General features: G+C 44.3%; 1 protein-coding gene across 4 annotated transcripts in view; it reads left to right on the top strand.

Moving 5' to 3' along the window:
• Positions 1-6,444: 6,444 nt before the first annotated feature.
• Positions 6,445-16,381, top strand: part of CCDC62 (coiled-coil domain containing 62) — a 33,915-nt gene continuing 23,978 nt past the window's right edge. The window contains exons 1-5 of one of the 4 annotated variants that reach the window (XR_013263875.1): positions 6,445-6,530; positions 6,668-6,734; positions 9,710-9,779; positions 13,842-13,954; positions 15,610-15,802. Coding sequence is in view for 3 of the 4 variants with exons in the window: in XM_077461866.1 (XP_077317992.1) it covers positions 13,850-13,954; positions 15,610-15,802 (298 nt within the window). In the remaining variant the exon portion in view is untranslated. The remainder of the gene's footprint in view (positions 6,531-6,667; positions 6,735-9,709; positions 9,780-13,841; positions 13,955-15,609; positions 15,803-16,381) is intronic. The other 3 variants (XM_077461866.1, XM_077461867.1, XM_077461869.1) reach the window with 3 other exon arrangements.

Raw genomic sequence — 16,381 nt, forward strand, 5'->3', positions numbered from 1 at the left:
TCCCGCAACCGTATATTGTTTTGTCCACTGACGCTGAAAAGGCCTTTGACCGCATAGACTGGTCCTACCTGACAGAGGTGCTTCACTCTATACAATTGGGCCCGCGGATGTTGACTACAATCGCGGCCCTATATTCCACGCCTTGTGCTCAGGTCAAGGTGAATGGGACTTTGTCGGCCCGGTTCCCCATTAGAAACGGCACGAGGCAGGGGTGTCCTCTTTCACCTCTCTTGTTTGCCCGGGTGCTGGAGCCGTTTCTCCGCACGGTGAGGGCTAGCCCTGATATTAAGGGCCTCCAAGTTGGTAACACAGAACACAAACTCTCGGCCTATGCTGATGATGTGCTGTTTCACCTTACGGACCCCCTGCTCTCTCTGCCAAACCTGATGAGGGAACTGAAACTTTTTGGGTCGTTATCTAATTTTAAGATACATTTTTCAAAGTCGGAAATACTCCCCGTTCACTTAGCCCCTCACCTCATGGCATCCCTCAAGTCAGCCTTTCCCTTTGTTTGGACTATGTCGTCCCTGCGATACTTGGCAGTGCACTTAACGAACCGTTTTGATACCCTGTACCTAGCTAATTACCCACCCTTACTGGACGCGATCAAGAGAGATCTCTTGCAATGGACGGGGATGGCGTTTACATGGTTTGGCCGGGTGAACGTCATAAAGATGAATGTCCTACCCCGTATACTCTTTTACTTGCAGATGCTTCCGGTCCCCTTGCCCAAGTGCTTCTTTGACCGCTTAAGTAGTATGATGTCTCGCTTTATTTGGAACGACCGTAAACCTAGAATAGCGTTACGGGTGCTGCGTCGTTCGAAGAGGAGGGGTGGCCTAGGTGTCCCGGACATTAGACAGTATTATCAAGCTGTGGCCTTCCAGAAGATTCTAGATTGGCATTTCCATTCTCGAACTAAGCTCTGCGTCCCTCCTGGAGAAATGTCTGGCGGGTAGGAACTTATCTTACGCGCCCTGGCTGCCCCGGGAATATAGGGGCCTGGCGGAGACGACCTCCCCCTTGACGACCCATGTGTTTTCAGTTTGGGACAGGCTCAACCTAACCCTTAAGCTGGCTCCCCCTATGTCCCCGTTGGCCCCACTGGGTGGCTTCCTATGGTTCCCGCCGGGAGAACAGATGGGTTTCTTCGAGAATTGGGTTGACGATGGGAACGCTAGTTGCAGGAAACTCTTGAGGGATGGTGGTCTTATGCCGTATGAAGCCCTGCCCGTAGGTAGTTGTGGCTCACGAATGAACTTCTGGAGATACCGACAACTGCACCACTTTTTCCAGGCACATGGTCATACTATTAGGGATCCCCTGTCCCTTACCCCGTTTGAGCGCATTTTTCTTGCGGAGGAGCCGACTCCGCACCTGGTTTCTGAGTTATACCGGCTGTTGGACTCGGCCGGCCCCCAGGCCACCCCTGCCTATATTAGACGATGGGAGACTGACATGGGGACGACGTTTACAGAGACGCAGTTATCACACCTTTATTCCCTCACCCATTCGTCCTCTAGAGACTCCAAGGTCCAGGAGACCAATTTTAAACTATTGGCACGTTGGTACCGGGTGCCAGCGGATATGTACCCCTCCGCATCGTAGTCCTGTTGGAGGGGATGTGGGCAACGAGGGACCCTAGTTCACATATGGTGGGAGTGCCCCCTAATTCGACCCTTCTGGGAAGACATACAGGGCCAAGTAAAGGCAGTGACCGGGATAGATGTCCCTCTCTCGCCGCTGCACTTCCTTCTGCAGGGGCCCTCGGTCCCGCTCAGTGTTTATAAGAATACTGTGCTGGCACATTTGCTGAATGCAGCCAGACGCCTGATTCCGATATACTGGAAGCGGCCTGGAATCCCCACTCGAGAAGAGTGGTGCAGGGGAGTGCACGCGGTGAAGGAGGCGGAGAATTGGGTTGCTACATGTAAGGGCCTTAAAGACCGATTTCATGATGTCTGGAGACCCTGGTCGGCATATGCGTCGGACCCTAACCACGTACCCTCCAGTTTAGACGTGGCTCTGCTGGAGTTGGCAGACCCTACCCTTAAAACTCTCAGACTGGGTGGAGCCCAGGGGGGGACTGGATTTCCCCCTGGAGGCTCTTAGCGAGGGACTGCTTCCTAGGACACTTAACACTCGAGAATGGTGTGCCCGGTGCGGACAAAGCAGACATTTGGAACTCATACTCAGGTAAATTGACCTACTCTACCTGTCTTCTACCTGTCCTTTTCCTCTTGCCCCCCCCCCTTCCCTTCTTCGTGCCTCTCCTATTATACCCCTCCCCCCCTATCCGCTGCAGTCGCAGTTGTTCTTCTTTCCTACCCTATGCTGTCCTTTTCCCTCCTCTTTTCCCTCTTTTCTTACATCCCAACCTTTCCCTGGTCTGAATGTCATGAAGCCTGAGCTACTGGAGCTGGTAGATGGTGGGCTGGGATCCCAGCTTTAACCCTGGGGCTGCCAGGCGAGAATCTCCGAGATTGGCAGAGGGAGGCGTTCCGGCCGACCCTCTGTGGTGACACCGGACTCCCGGGATACGCTGGCGGTGGAGGGTGGCTAGCTGGCGGCTGTTAGGGCCCCCCCCCCCTCTACCCTAGTGATGGGAAGGTGTCCATTTTTCAGGTAACTTTTATACCAGAGTAATCCCAGGGCCTACTGGGGTAATTTTGTTTCTTTTTACCCTTGCAACTATAAGGTTTCACCAGCCCACCTACTATATGTATACCCACGACATTCTTCCACTCCTTACGACTCTATGACCTTTCTCTTTATGTACGTTTCTCTGTTCAACTTACATGCTGTTAAACTGACCCTAGAGCGGCTTTTCTGAGGCCGATAAGTATTGTACTTGAATGTGATGTTGGACTTGTCCTGTATTTCATGTTTCTGTTTCTGTTATATTGCAATAAATACTGATTACACAAAAAAAAAAAAAAAATGTATCTTGGTCTCATCAGACCACAGGACATGGTTCCAGTAATCCATGTCCTTAAGCTGCTTGTCTTCAGCAAACTGTTTGGGGGCTTTCTTGTGTATTATCTTTAGAAGAGGATTCCTTCTGAGATGACAGCCATGCAGACCAATTTGATGCGTATACTCTGAGCACTGACAGGCTGACCCCCCACCTCTCCAACCTCTGCAGCAATGCTGGCAGCACTCATACGTCTATTTCCCATGACAACCTCTGGCAACCGCTGGCAGCACTCATACGTCTATTTCCCAAAGACAACCTCTGGATATGACGCTGAGCATGTGCACTCAACTTCTTTGGTCAACCATGGCAAGGCCTGTTCTGAGTGGAACGTGTCTTGTTAAACCGCTGTATGGTTTTGGCCACCATGTTGCAGCTCAGTTTCAGGGTCTTGGAAATCTTCCTACAGCCTAGTCAAAATGTATGTAGAACAACAATTCTTTTTTTCAGATCCTCAGAGAGTTCTTTGCCATAAGGTGCCATGTTGAAATTCCAGTGACCAGTATCAGAGAGTTAGGGTGATAACACCAAATTTAACACACCTGAGACCTTGTAACACTAGCGAGTCACATGGCACTGGGGAAGGAAAATGGCTAATTGGGCCCAATTTGGAATTTTTCACTTAGGGGTGTACTCACATTTGTTGCCAGCGGTTTAGATATTAATGGTTGCATGTTGAGTTATTTTGAGGGGACAGCAAATTTACACTGTTACACAAGCTGTACACTCACTACTTTACATTGTAACAAAGTGTCATTTCTTCAGTGTTTAAAAAAGTGATAGCGCGATCACATTTTTTAGATATTCATTTATTGTTGTTTTGTGATAACATCCTGCTGATAGCAGAAGCTAGGTTTATTGCACATGGTTTATGTCACATAGTTTCTGTGTTTATTGGAACTTTTATATTGACACACCACTAGGTGGCAGCACACAACTACCACATATTCAATTTCTTCAGTGTTGTCACATGAAAAGATATAATAAAATATTTACAAAAATGTCAGGGGTGTACTCACTTTTGTGAGATACTGTAAAAGCCTAAGCACAGCATCCACAATTCCCAGCAGGCAGACTATAGGATCTAGCAGAACCTTGACCGTGTATGCAGTTGAGATTGTGTCAGTCACACACTTCCAATAACAGGATAGTTTGGGAAATTGTCATCAAATGAATAGGAGTTGCTCCCCTTCCTGCAGCATATAGGGCAATGGGCAAATCTCTTCTCCCCCGCTTATAGGCATTTTGAAACAATAATGTGATAATAAAGCCTGGTACACACAGTTCGATTGTTGTATGACCGAGCATCTGATTTTTGTCAAAAGAGCGTGTGCAGGATCTTGTATAGCATACTAACTATCCGCGAATTGTCATTCGACAAACACGACCGTAGTGACATACTATGAGAGTATAAAAAGGAAGTTCATTTCTCCAGCGCCACCCTTTGGGCCCCTTCTGCTAATTTCATGTTAGTAGAAGTTTGGTGAGCGTTGATTCGTGATTTTTTTGTTAAGTTATTTTTATTTGGATGGCAGATAACATCTCTAATTTAATTAATACTATTTACAAAACAAATGCCTTTTAAAATACGTTTCCCATAACTACATCAGTCACCAGCAAAGCAGCTTCATTATTATCCCATTAAAGAAGATGAGAATGTGTGCTGCATTTCGACATTTCATCAATTGCTGTGTCATGAATGTTAATTCCCGATTACGAACGGCAGTTTACGAGATCGAACTCTTCCGGCTCGTTACTTGTACTTGGTTTCGATCATGCGTGTTTATACTTTTGACTTTTGTGTGACGGATTGTACTGACCATCCGAAAATCAGACGTTTAGCTATCCTTCGTCAAAAATTTACTAGTCCGCTCATCCAGCTTTTGTCTGAGAAAAAGTCAAATCGGTTGTTGAAAGCACCGTACTAATGATCCGAAAATCCACAGACAGCTTGTTTTACGCATTTTCCTTCTGATTTTTGTATCGTGTGTATGAGGCCTTAGGGTTCATTCTGAGAGCTGCTGACACCCCTTCCTGCGTGTAGGCTGCCTTTGTTATTGCACCTATATATGCCCCAAGTTGCATGCAGGCAGCCTATAGAGGTGAATGCAGATGCAGCGACTGCATGGACACAGCCATATGTTAAAGTTTGTTATGTGTGCAGGACGTAGGCACACTGTGTGCGTTGCATTCAGATCCATGCATCCTCTCTTGCATGCATGTCAGATTTTGGCATATGACTTGTATGTACTATGTACTTTCAGTCCCTGAGTCTGCAGTCACCTCTATAGGCTGCCTGTGTGCAGCGTGGGGCAGATGGAGACACAATAACAAAAGAGGCCTGGACACTGGACAGGTGTCAGCTTGGGTTGCCACCTCATTCCTTTAAATCCAAACAAATATGAATTACACAGGTTCTGTGGATAATTAAGGTGGTAAATAAACTCACTTGGTGCCTTATATGCTTTAAATTAGCCTCAGAACCTGTGTAATTCATATATGTTTGGGTTTAAAGGCATGAGGTGGCAACCCTAATGTTAGTGCCCATCTGAACGAATGCTAAGAAGGTTTGTATATAATAGCTTTAGTGAAGTGCAACTAAACATTACGTTTATTATATAGGCCTAAATTAAGGATGAGCTCCAGGGTGTTCGCGCACGCCATGTGCAGAGTTCGCCAGGAAGTCGGCACTGCGCTAATCACAGGCAGTGAGACATTTCCCGATTTCTGCAGCCACACATCAGGACAATGTCTCACTGCCTGTGATTAGCGCAGCGCTTTGACGACTTTCTGGCAGGCTCTGCACATGGAGTGTGCGAACACGCCGGAGCTCATCCTTAGCCTACACATCTGTTTAAAATGAGAGACAACTGAGAAGGAGAGAGGGACAGTTGGGAGGTATGACCATGGAGGAACGCCGGCATGCAGCACTCCTGGAAGTGTGGAATGCTAAACATTATTTAGCATGCTTAGATCTGCGATAAGGATGAGATCCGGCGTGTTCGCATACTCCACGTGCAGAGCCTGCCAGAAAGATGGTGCAGCGCTGCGCTAATCACAGGCAGTGAGACATTGCTCTGAAGCGCAGCTGCAGAGATCAGGCAATGTCTCACTGCCTGTGATTAGCACAGCGCTGCGCCGACTTCCTGGCGGGCTCTGCACGTGGATCATGCGAACATGCCGGAGCTCATTCCTAATCTGCAATGCAATTCGCTGACTTGAGCAGTGGGACAGGTAACTTGCCTTGCAATGATAAAATAGCTTTAAAGCCTTTAGGTTGTAAGCTCCACGAGCAGGGCCCTCCTATCCCTTCTGTATTGTAACTGTACTGTCCCCCTTTATATTGTAAAGGGCTGCGAACACTGTTGGCACTATATAAATCCTGAATAATAATAAAGCCACCATTTTCCTGTAGTCTGCTGTACTAGTAAATGTGGATCAGCCTCTAGTGGACAGTAGTTGTTCAGTGTGCCTATGGCATGCATAACCCCGCCTACCCGCCTTCTTGAATAGTGCTGGCTGAAGTTAGATGTTATGCAGACCTCAGAAACTCAGAGTGAGTATTGATTGCAGATGGCTGTTTTTCTGCAGAGTAGATCTCTAAGCTGCTTCTAGATCCAGATAAGCAGAGAGAGCTTGACCCCAGCCGTCATCAGCCATAATTAGACTTTTTTTGTGCTTTTCGTAATGCAGGGTAGTTTGTCTGGCTTACTACAAGACGAGTTCAACAACAGAGGAGTATGCTGCTGCTTCCTGCAAGGTAACAAAGTGAGCCTGTGTGTCAGAGAGGCTTTCCAATGTCATTGGACTGCTTACGCTTTATAAATGATAAACACACATTATGGCTGACCATTAGGGATGAGCTCAGGCGTGTTCGCATGGAACACGTGCAGAGCCCGCCAGGAAGTCGGCGCAGCGCTGCGCTAATCACAGGCAGTGAGACATTGCCTGATCTCTGCAGCCGCGCATAGGGGCAATGTCTCACTGAATGCGATTAGCGAAGCACTGCGCCGACTTCCTGGTGGGCTCTGCACGTGTTCCATGCGAACACTCCTGAGCTTATCCCTACTGGCCATCATGTTCCATTCAATTCATTTTTACATCCAACTTTTGTCAAGCCGGATCGTGCTTGTAGGGCAACCCACAGCTTGTATTTTGGGCGATTCAGCAGACGTTCTTGAAAGCCGTGGGTGGCACTGAAAGCAACAAAAGTCAATTTAATAACTGACTATGCTAGGTGGAAAATGATCGATGCCGTGGCTGATAAATAAGGTAGGCGACGGTGAAGATTTCACCATCCCCACTGTTTAATGTGAATTGGGGGAATCGAAAAATGTTCTCTCGTTTTAGCCTATGGGCTAAATCTGAGAAAATGTGGCTGTGTATGATGAACTTAACACAATCACCACCCCACCACCCAAATCAGTGCTTCCATGGACTAAATTAACCCTAAAGCTACTTTTCACACTGGGGCGGGTGTCCGAAAAAGGGTTAAAACCACCCGCAAAGCGCTGCTGTCCCATTGATTTCAATGGGTAGGGTCGATTTAGGAGCGGTGTATACACCGCTCGAACAGCACTGCAAAGATGCGTCTTGCAGGATCTTTTTTTTACCGTCCTGCAAGCGCACTGCTACAGTGTGAAAGCACTTTCGCACTGGAGAGACAGGTGCTCTTTACATGTGCTATTTTTTAGCGCTATAGCACCTGTAAGGCGCCTCAGTGTGAAAGTAGCCTAAAGCCTCGTACACACGGTACGATTGTTGGCAAACCGAGTGTCTGATTTTTGTCAAAAGGGCGTGTGCCGGGATCTTGTCTTGCATACTAACTAACTAACTAACTAAACACGAACGTAGTGATGTACTACGAGAAATTTCATCTCTTGACCCTTTGGGCCCCTTCTGCTAATTTCGTGTCTGGTGAGCATTGATTGCGAGCATGCGTGTTTGTACTTTCGACTTTTGTGTGACTGATTTGTGTACTGACCATACGAAAATCTGACGTCAAACCGTTGTCCGCCAAAAATTTACTAGCCTACCATCTAACATATTTTGACCGAAAATTGGACAAAAATTGTCAAAAGGAGCATACTAATGGTAAGATTTAAGGACAACAGTCTGTCAACAGACAATCCCGTGCCAACAATCATACCGTGTGTACGAGGCTGTAGACTCCATACACACTATCAGATTTTCTGCAGATTTTTGTCTTCAGATTTACCGAAACCATGTAGTGCAAGGGTCTGCCTGATTGCATACAATTTGAATATCTTAAGGTTTTACCTCATATTATATGGTTTTGGTAAATCTGAAGAAAATCTAATAGTGTGTATGGGGTCTCAGAATGTACTGAAGCCAGTGGGTCAACATACCCGGTAGACAACAATGATTTTCAGATTGAAATCCGCAATGGTTTACCCCTCATGGCTTTCATGACAGGATTCATGTAAGTCTGAATGCCCCAAATAGTAAGCAACGCCAGTCCTGCTGTTATAACCCTAATGCTGGAACGCGCTTTGAGGGAGATTTACTAAAACTGGAGCGTTCAGAATCTTGTACATGGTGACCAATCAGCTTCTAATGCCGCATACACACGATCGGAATTCTCGTTGGAAAAAGCTCTGATGGTTTTCCCGATGGAATTCGGCTTGAGCTGTCTTGCCTACACACGGTCACACCAAATTCCGATCATTTATAACGCGGTGACATACAACACTTACGACGGGACTAGAAAAAGGAAGTCCAATAGCCAGTAGCCAATAGCTTCCGTCTCGTAGTTCAATCTGAGTATGCGTGATTTTTGGCCTGTCGGAATTGCATACACACGATTGGAATTTCCGATAGAAAGTTTTTCCATCGGGAAAATTGAAAACATGCTATAAATTTTTGGCTGGTGGGAATTCGGACAGCTAAATTCCAATGGAGCGTACACACGGTCGCATTTTCCGATGAAAAGCTCTCATCTGTCTTTTTCTGGCCGGAATTCTGATCATGTGTACGCGGCATTACTTCTGCTTGTTCAATTAAGCTTTGACAACCTGGAAGCTGATTGGCTACCATGCAGAGCTGCACCAGATTTTGCACTCTCCAGTTTCAATAAACCTCCCCCCAGCGAGCTGAACCGCAAAAAACCGAGGAGCCCGCTGTACAAACCGTGCAATGTTAGTAGATCAACCTCCCCGCTGAGCTATTTTATTGGTCCTGGAGGACTGCACCCCCACCAGAACACGCCAGTCACGATCACTGCTATTGGCTGGCAGCACTGATTGGATTACGATTAACAGCTGTTTTCCTAGCCTGCCTGTTCAACAGAAGCCGAATGTTCAGCCATATTCTGTTGACCTGGCCGATGGCGACTAACATTCGGCCCGTGTGTACCAGACTTTACCCAGTATCTGTTCTAAGGATCCGGCCCCCATAAACTACAAGAAGACTAATAAGCTGTAACAGGCCATTATCTAGTATAGGGAGATATTGAGAAGAGTCAAAAGCAGGGGCATTGCTAGATCTGGACCGGGGGCCTGGGGTCTAGAAAAGTCCCTGATGGCACATCCTGCTATTTTCTCTGCTGTTAAAGTGGAACAACATGGACAAAGTAAAGATGCCATTTTTACTTTGAAAATAGCGGTAGAATGGGAAATATTGTTTTTCAGCAAGGAGTATGTGTAGATTTTATGGGATGACCAAATCCCTGTTTACTGTTGCTGTGTTAATGCTGCTTTTCCTATACATCCACAGTTGTATCCTTTATCTGAAGAAGTGACCATCAAAGAACCCTATGAACTTCTCAGATCTTTCATCGCCAAAGGTACAGACGGTTATTTGGATACACAGGAGTGTCTTGCTTGTTAGGATTTGTTCTCACATGTGGCAGCCCTTGCCGCCCCCTGAAAAGTGATCTGCAGTGGATTACTTTTCATAAGGGTTTAAAAGGTGATGAGGAGGGGATTTGTCACCTCTTCACACCCTGCTTTAACCCTGAAAATGGTGACCCACCGTGCCACAACCACATGCATTGCACCTGTTTGGCATGGTCCCATAATGTGAAGTATTCACGCTCAGCAGCGGTACCACCCACCGAATGAGACTTGCCCTTTTATTTTTGCCATAAGGCAAAGCGCCATGACACATGTCTGAATAAGCGCTTAGTTTGTTCTGAATTAGAAGTCTTTTGCAAAGAAAAGTACTCTGTCTGCAGGATGCATTCTTTTTCTTGAGAAGTGAAGCTAAACTTATTCAGCAGTGCAAAGCCTCGGTTCACGCCGAATGCGTCTTTGAAATAGTGCAACTTCAGTGCGATTTCAAAGCCCCCGGTCAGTGCAGTTTGCTGACACCTGTGCAATTTCATGCACAGATTTCAATGCAAGTCGCACATAAAGTCATCAAAAAATAGTGCAGGAACCTTTTTTGGATCGGTGCAAGTCGGAGTCGCACCAATTTGAACGGTTCCATGGGCACAAATAGGGTGCAACTTGTCACGGGATTTTGAACTGTCAAGTCGCACCAGTGTGAACTGGGGCTAAGAGTGCAATCGTTGTCTATGAATATCAAACATGTCTGACTTTCCTCTGAAAATTAATCATCCAGGGGCTGCTCTAGTCAGAACTGATGGGTATAACAATTGTAATACAATCTAGCCAAACCTTCTAATGTGCTGAGTTTGTAACTCCTGTAAAGTATATGGGCTCATTACCAGTGGTGGCTGGTGGGTGGGTCGGTCTGACTTCCTTTGCATCTCCTCCGGCCATATATCTCCTCATAGGCCAATAGGATTGCTTCTCATTTCGGCCAATCGGGTAACGGGTCTCAGGACCCAATTCCTGATTGGCCAGATGGAGAAGCAGTGTGACAAAAGCAAATATTCATTTTCTATTGTCACACAACTGGGCGGGTCACAGTTCTCTGCACCTCGAGCCCGCCCTTTTTTGAAGCCAATTAGAGCCTCATGCTCTAATCGGTGCTTAAAAAATAAATAAAAACCTTCATTGGAATCCATGCACCCTGCATGTAGATTAGGTGGCTGGACGCATGGATGGGGGGGTAGGGGCAGCACCCGTGCGCCCCTAATGTACGGGCGTCTACTGCTCTTTACCACTGTAAGCGATACCAACCCAGACTGACCCTATAGATAAAGTTTATTGGTTGAGTTGTATTTTTCTGAGTGACCTTTAAAATAATAGATGATCTACGATGTTACTCTCACCTTTTCTTCTCTATTTTTATTTTTACTCCCCTACTTGAATATAAAATTCTTCAACTTGCAGCTTTATTGACTATACCCTCCTGTACCACAATATGATCCCCCTGAGGTAAATTTTTTGGTGTAACTCTATTACTCCGTGTATTCTGGTGGCGAAGTCCCCCTGTCATGTCATAGCTCCCTGTGATCGGGAGCGGTGATCAGTGTCGTGTCACACACAGCCCCTGCCCCCTACAGTTAGAACACATCCCTAGGACACAATTAACCCCTACAAGGCCACCTAGTGTTAACCCGTTCACTGCCAGTCACATTTACACAGTAGTCAATGCAATTTTAATCGCACTGATCGCTGTACAAATGTGAATGGTCCCAAAATCGCGCCAAAATTGTCCGATGTCTCTGCCATAATGTCGCAGTCACGATAAAAATTGCTGATCACCGCTGTTACTAGTAAAAAAAATAATAATAATAATAATTTAATAAAAATGCCATAAAACTATCCCCCTATTTTGTAGATGCTATAAATTTTGCATAAACCAATCAATAAACACTTATTGTGATATTTTTGGTTAAAAAGAATATGTATTGGCCTATTTTTAGGGGATTTTTATTATAGCAAAAAGCAAAACATATTGCTTTTCTTTTTTTTTTTTTTTTTTTTAAATTGTCGCTTTTTTTGTTTATAGAGCAAAAAATAAAAACTGCAGAGGTGATCAAATACCACTAAAAGAAAACTCTATTTGTGGGGGGGAGACGTCAATTTTGTTTGGGAGCCATGTCGCACGACCCCGCAATTGTCAGTTAAATCGACGCAGTGCCGAATCGCAAAAAGTGCTCTGGTCTTTGGCCAACCAAATGGTCCGGGGCTTAAGTGGTTACTGTCCCTTTTTAAATAGTTTGTTTGGGCCAAGCTGGCCCAAACAAACTATTTACTACGCTAGCAGGTGAGCTTGCTGGGCATGCTGTTATAAGTGTATGTAGCCTCAACTACACACAGTGCACAGCTTTGTGCTCTGGCTGTGGGATGGGAACTTACCGTCTCGTTTCAGGAATAAACTAGTCAAGCTCAGCCATTCACAAGGAGCTTTGTAATCTATGAATGAATACAAAGGTTCCTCTGATTAGCGGAGGCGGGCAGGTGACATCATGATCTGTAATGCATTTTTTAGGATACAAAGCTTCCTGTGAATGGCTGAGTGCTGGAACACAGTGCCGTATATTGTATGTAGCTGATGCTGGTCCTTACAACTGTAGAATGCCTACTGCATTGATTAATGATGGGACACTCCATGTGAATCTGGGGCAGATTGAGTTTCCTCTCATTTCAAATTGTTGAGAGCACTGCTCCAAACAAGCGAGCAGAAAAGTAAGAACTTTAAAAAAAAAAAAACTTTTTTGTTTGCAGAGAAATTAAATGCATACTAATTATGATTAGTCATAGCTGATGCTAATGCTACAAACAGTATGATATAGCGCTCACAGCAGCCAGATCCCTTTTATTGAAGGACGTAGCCAGCTCAAACAAACTATATTTTAAGTGAGAGAACCTGGAATTAGGCTTTAATCCTTTCTGTATTGTGCTGGCAGGTCTCATTATCACTACTTAAACTAGATTTGAAAAATGTTTTTCCTAACAAAGGGTTAACGATTTTAGATGCTGGTTCTGCATTGTTTGCTAAAGTGGTATCAAACCCAAAGGCTATTATTTTATTATACTGCAGCTTACCAATATTTTGATGTGATGGCTGCAGTCATTTTCTTTTTTCAGGTGTTCTTTCCTTTTTTCACCTGGTGATCTGGCCAATAAGTTTGATGTTTTTCAACAGAACAAGCTGTCCTGCACTTGTTGTGACAAAATTAATTTCCAGACAGAGGAGACTTTTATTTATTCATGTAAAACCTTTTATCCCAAAAGTAAAAAACAAACAAACAAAAAAACTGTTTGCTGTAACTGTTTATAAAGTGTGAGCTGCAGTTTAGTGTATCTAAATCTGCTAGTCCTTCTAACAGTCCCATCTCCCAAGACTGACAATGCTGTTCAAAGGTGTGTCTGTTGCTCCTTCATCCAGAATGGGAGCACTCTAAGCCCTTGTACACACGGTCAGAGATTCCGACTACCAAATCCGTCGGAGTAATTCTGACGGATTAATTCGGAAGAGGTCCGGAAGTGATGTTGCATACACACGGTCGGACTAAGTTGTCGGAAAATCCGATTGTACATAACGTGATGACGTTATTTCGTTACGACGGGACTACGTTCAGGCTAGTAGCCAATAGCTTTGGTCTAGGAATTTGATCTGAGCATGCGTGGCACTTTGTCCATCGGAGTAGGCTACACATGATCGGAGTATGTCCGATCTGAGCATTTTGTCAGAAAATATTTCCGGCAAGTTGGGAAAGTTGGTCCGATGGATATTCCGACGGAATCAGTCCGATGCAGACCACACACAGTCGGAATATCCGACAAAACGCTCCGATCGGAAACATTACGCCGGAATCTCCGACCATGTGTACAAGGGCTAATACAGGAGGTGTGTTACTGACCAGATCACTAGATAAAAAATGATGGTGGGGAAAAAAATGCCCCCAAAAAAAAACGAATGCAGACACCACATCTGATGATTGGTAAGCTGCTCTATATTACATTTTTGGCTTTGTGTTTCAATACAGCTTTAATAATGGGAAGCTCTGTGAATCTGGGGCAGACTGAGTTTCCTCTCGTTTCAAATTGTTCAGAGCAGCTTGCAGTTAGTCCCAGGCCTGCTAAACAAACGCACAGAAAGGTGAGTGTGTATATATATATATATATATATATATATATATATATATATATATATATATATATATATATATATATATATATATAATATAATATACTTTTTTTTTTTTTTTTTTTTATTGTTTTTTCAAGCCACTTTTTTTGTTTACAGAGAAATAAAACACATAGTAAGTATACTAAATACAGAGTGTGAAGAACCTGATTTTTGTACAGAATAACTCAACTAAAAGATATTCAAACTCTGCTGTAACCACTATGGTAATGCAATAGTTACTGAAAACAAATAGGTAGCCAGACGAAGGCTTTCTCCTAGAAAAGCCACTTCAAAAACACTCCTTAGGCCATTTTCACACTGCCATGACTTTTACCATGATTTTGTGACCCTGATTTTTGCCTCGCTTTTGACGCAATTTCAGGGAATGCCTGTGTAAACTTGAGGTCTATGGACCTCAACTTGCATCAAAGTTGGAACAAAGTAGTACAGGGACTACTTTGAAGTTTGTGTGACTTGAAGTCGCACATATATGAATGGTTATCATTGGGAATCATGGGGTATGACTTGTCATGCGACTCTGATGTCCAAAGTCACAGGAAAAGTGGCACAAGTCTGAAAGGGGCCTAAGTCGCATTTTTCCAAACATGTTTAGGCACATCCAAGGGCTTGGGCGTTTTGTTTAGTTCTTTGGCTAGAATATTAACACCTTCCTGTTGCTGCCTCCTGGTCCTTTAAGAACTTCTAAATGCTGGGCAGCGGCAGGCATTCGGGTCTGTGATTGGCTGTCGCAGTGGTCACATGATTGGAAAGCTCCCAATCGCAAGGAGCTTTCTGGTCCCTGCTGGTAACTGTAATGGGAGCGACGTTAAAGCCCACCGGCCGAGAGGCCGCATATATGCGTACCATCAGCCAGAAGAGGTTAATTTTATTCTGGCTGATTAAATGAAAAAAATACCCAAGCACTAAACAATGCTAATGCTTTAGATGCCCTTTTACATGCTTTTTTTTCTGTCCACTAGCTTGTCTCCTGAAGGCAAATTTGATGTGTTCAGATTTCTGCCCCTAAACACCCGTGTGTGTGCATGGATGCATAGGCTAACAGAGGAGCGTTTAGGGGCAGAAAAAAACATCATATGCCTGTAAAACAAGTGTTTGACAACTGAAGTGTGCATGAGGCCTAAGTAGCTCTGACCACTGATGAGAAAAAGAGGATACAGTTAAACGGGGGGGGGGGGGGGTTTAAAATGATGGGCCTTCTTTACCCCCAAATGAGGATAAGTGTAAAAAGAGGGACAAGGTGGAGGAAACCCAAGTGGTTAAAAGGCCTCTATTTAATTGGTGAGGCAGGTCCAAAAGTCAGTGGTAAATAAATCTTGATCCATTGTTTAATGTGTGTGTGTTCCATTTTTTTAGGAGTACATGAACATATAATGGGGTTTCCTTAAATTTTGACTGCAAATGTAGAAATACATTATAACACTGAATCTGTTCACTGGACTTTAGAGGTAGACCCTTGATATACTGTATTTTTAAGAACACATTACTTTGTCTTATACCTGGGTCATGTTTTACTATTCACTACATGGGCATGAAAATATATCCTTCATAACTACTTTTTTAGATTTATTGTTTCTGTTTTTTTTTTGTTTTTCTTTTATCTAAAGTTCTTATCCACAGATCTGGAAAATACTACTATCCAGAAACAAAGAAAAGAACTGCAGTTGCTGATTGCTGAGCTTAAGAATCGAGATAAAGAGCTCAATGATATTGTTTCACTGCAACAAAGGCAGCTGCTTGCTTGGCAAAATGATCGACAAAAAATTCTTACACTGGAGCAAAAGTGTGCCAGACTAGAAAGTAGGTTGTTTTTTTAGAACTTATTACTTTTTATTTATTTATTTTACCCCTAGCTGATTTAGTCAATGTCAACAGCCATAAGTGTTATTCCAATACAACACAAGTCATCAAATGAATGTCTGTAAGCATATACAAAAGAACTGGTGCAGGAGTCGGGGCCTCTCAGATGAGAAAGCTAATTAAATTTTGGTGTATCGCTAGCAGAAGAGGTCCTGATTCCAATATATAGATCTATAATTATCACTAGAAGGATTGCTAGCAGGAAGAAGGAAGTCCTGATTCCACAATACAGTATACTGTAGATCTTTAGTTAGACCTCCTTTTAGAATACTGTGTCCATGTCTGGAGACCTCACAAAAATATTTTGATAAGATAGAGTCCAGAGATGGGCAAAAAAAATAATGCAAGGTCCGAGGCAGAGCTGGATCATCCACAAGGCAAACTAGGCATGGGCCTAGGGCCCAGTGAATGTCTAAGGGACACAGCTACAATCTTCATGCCCCACAGTAACCCAGGGAAAAAGTTAAATTGGTCAAATCTGTGCAGCTGTCTGTCACTTCACGATGAAGGGTCAACTTT

This window comes from Lithobates pipiens, unplaced genomic scaffold, assembly GCF_037356315.1.
Source record: "Lithobates pipiens isolate NorthernLeopardFrog02 unplaced genomic scaffold, aLitPip1_a1.2 Scaffold_3, whole genome shotgun sequence".
Classification (NCBI taxonomy): domain Eukaryota; kingdom Metazoa; phylum Chordata; class Amphibia; order Anura; family Ranidae; genus Lithobates; species Lithobates pipiens.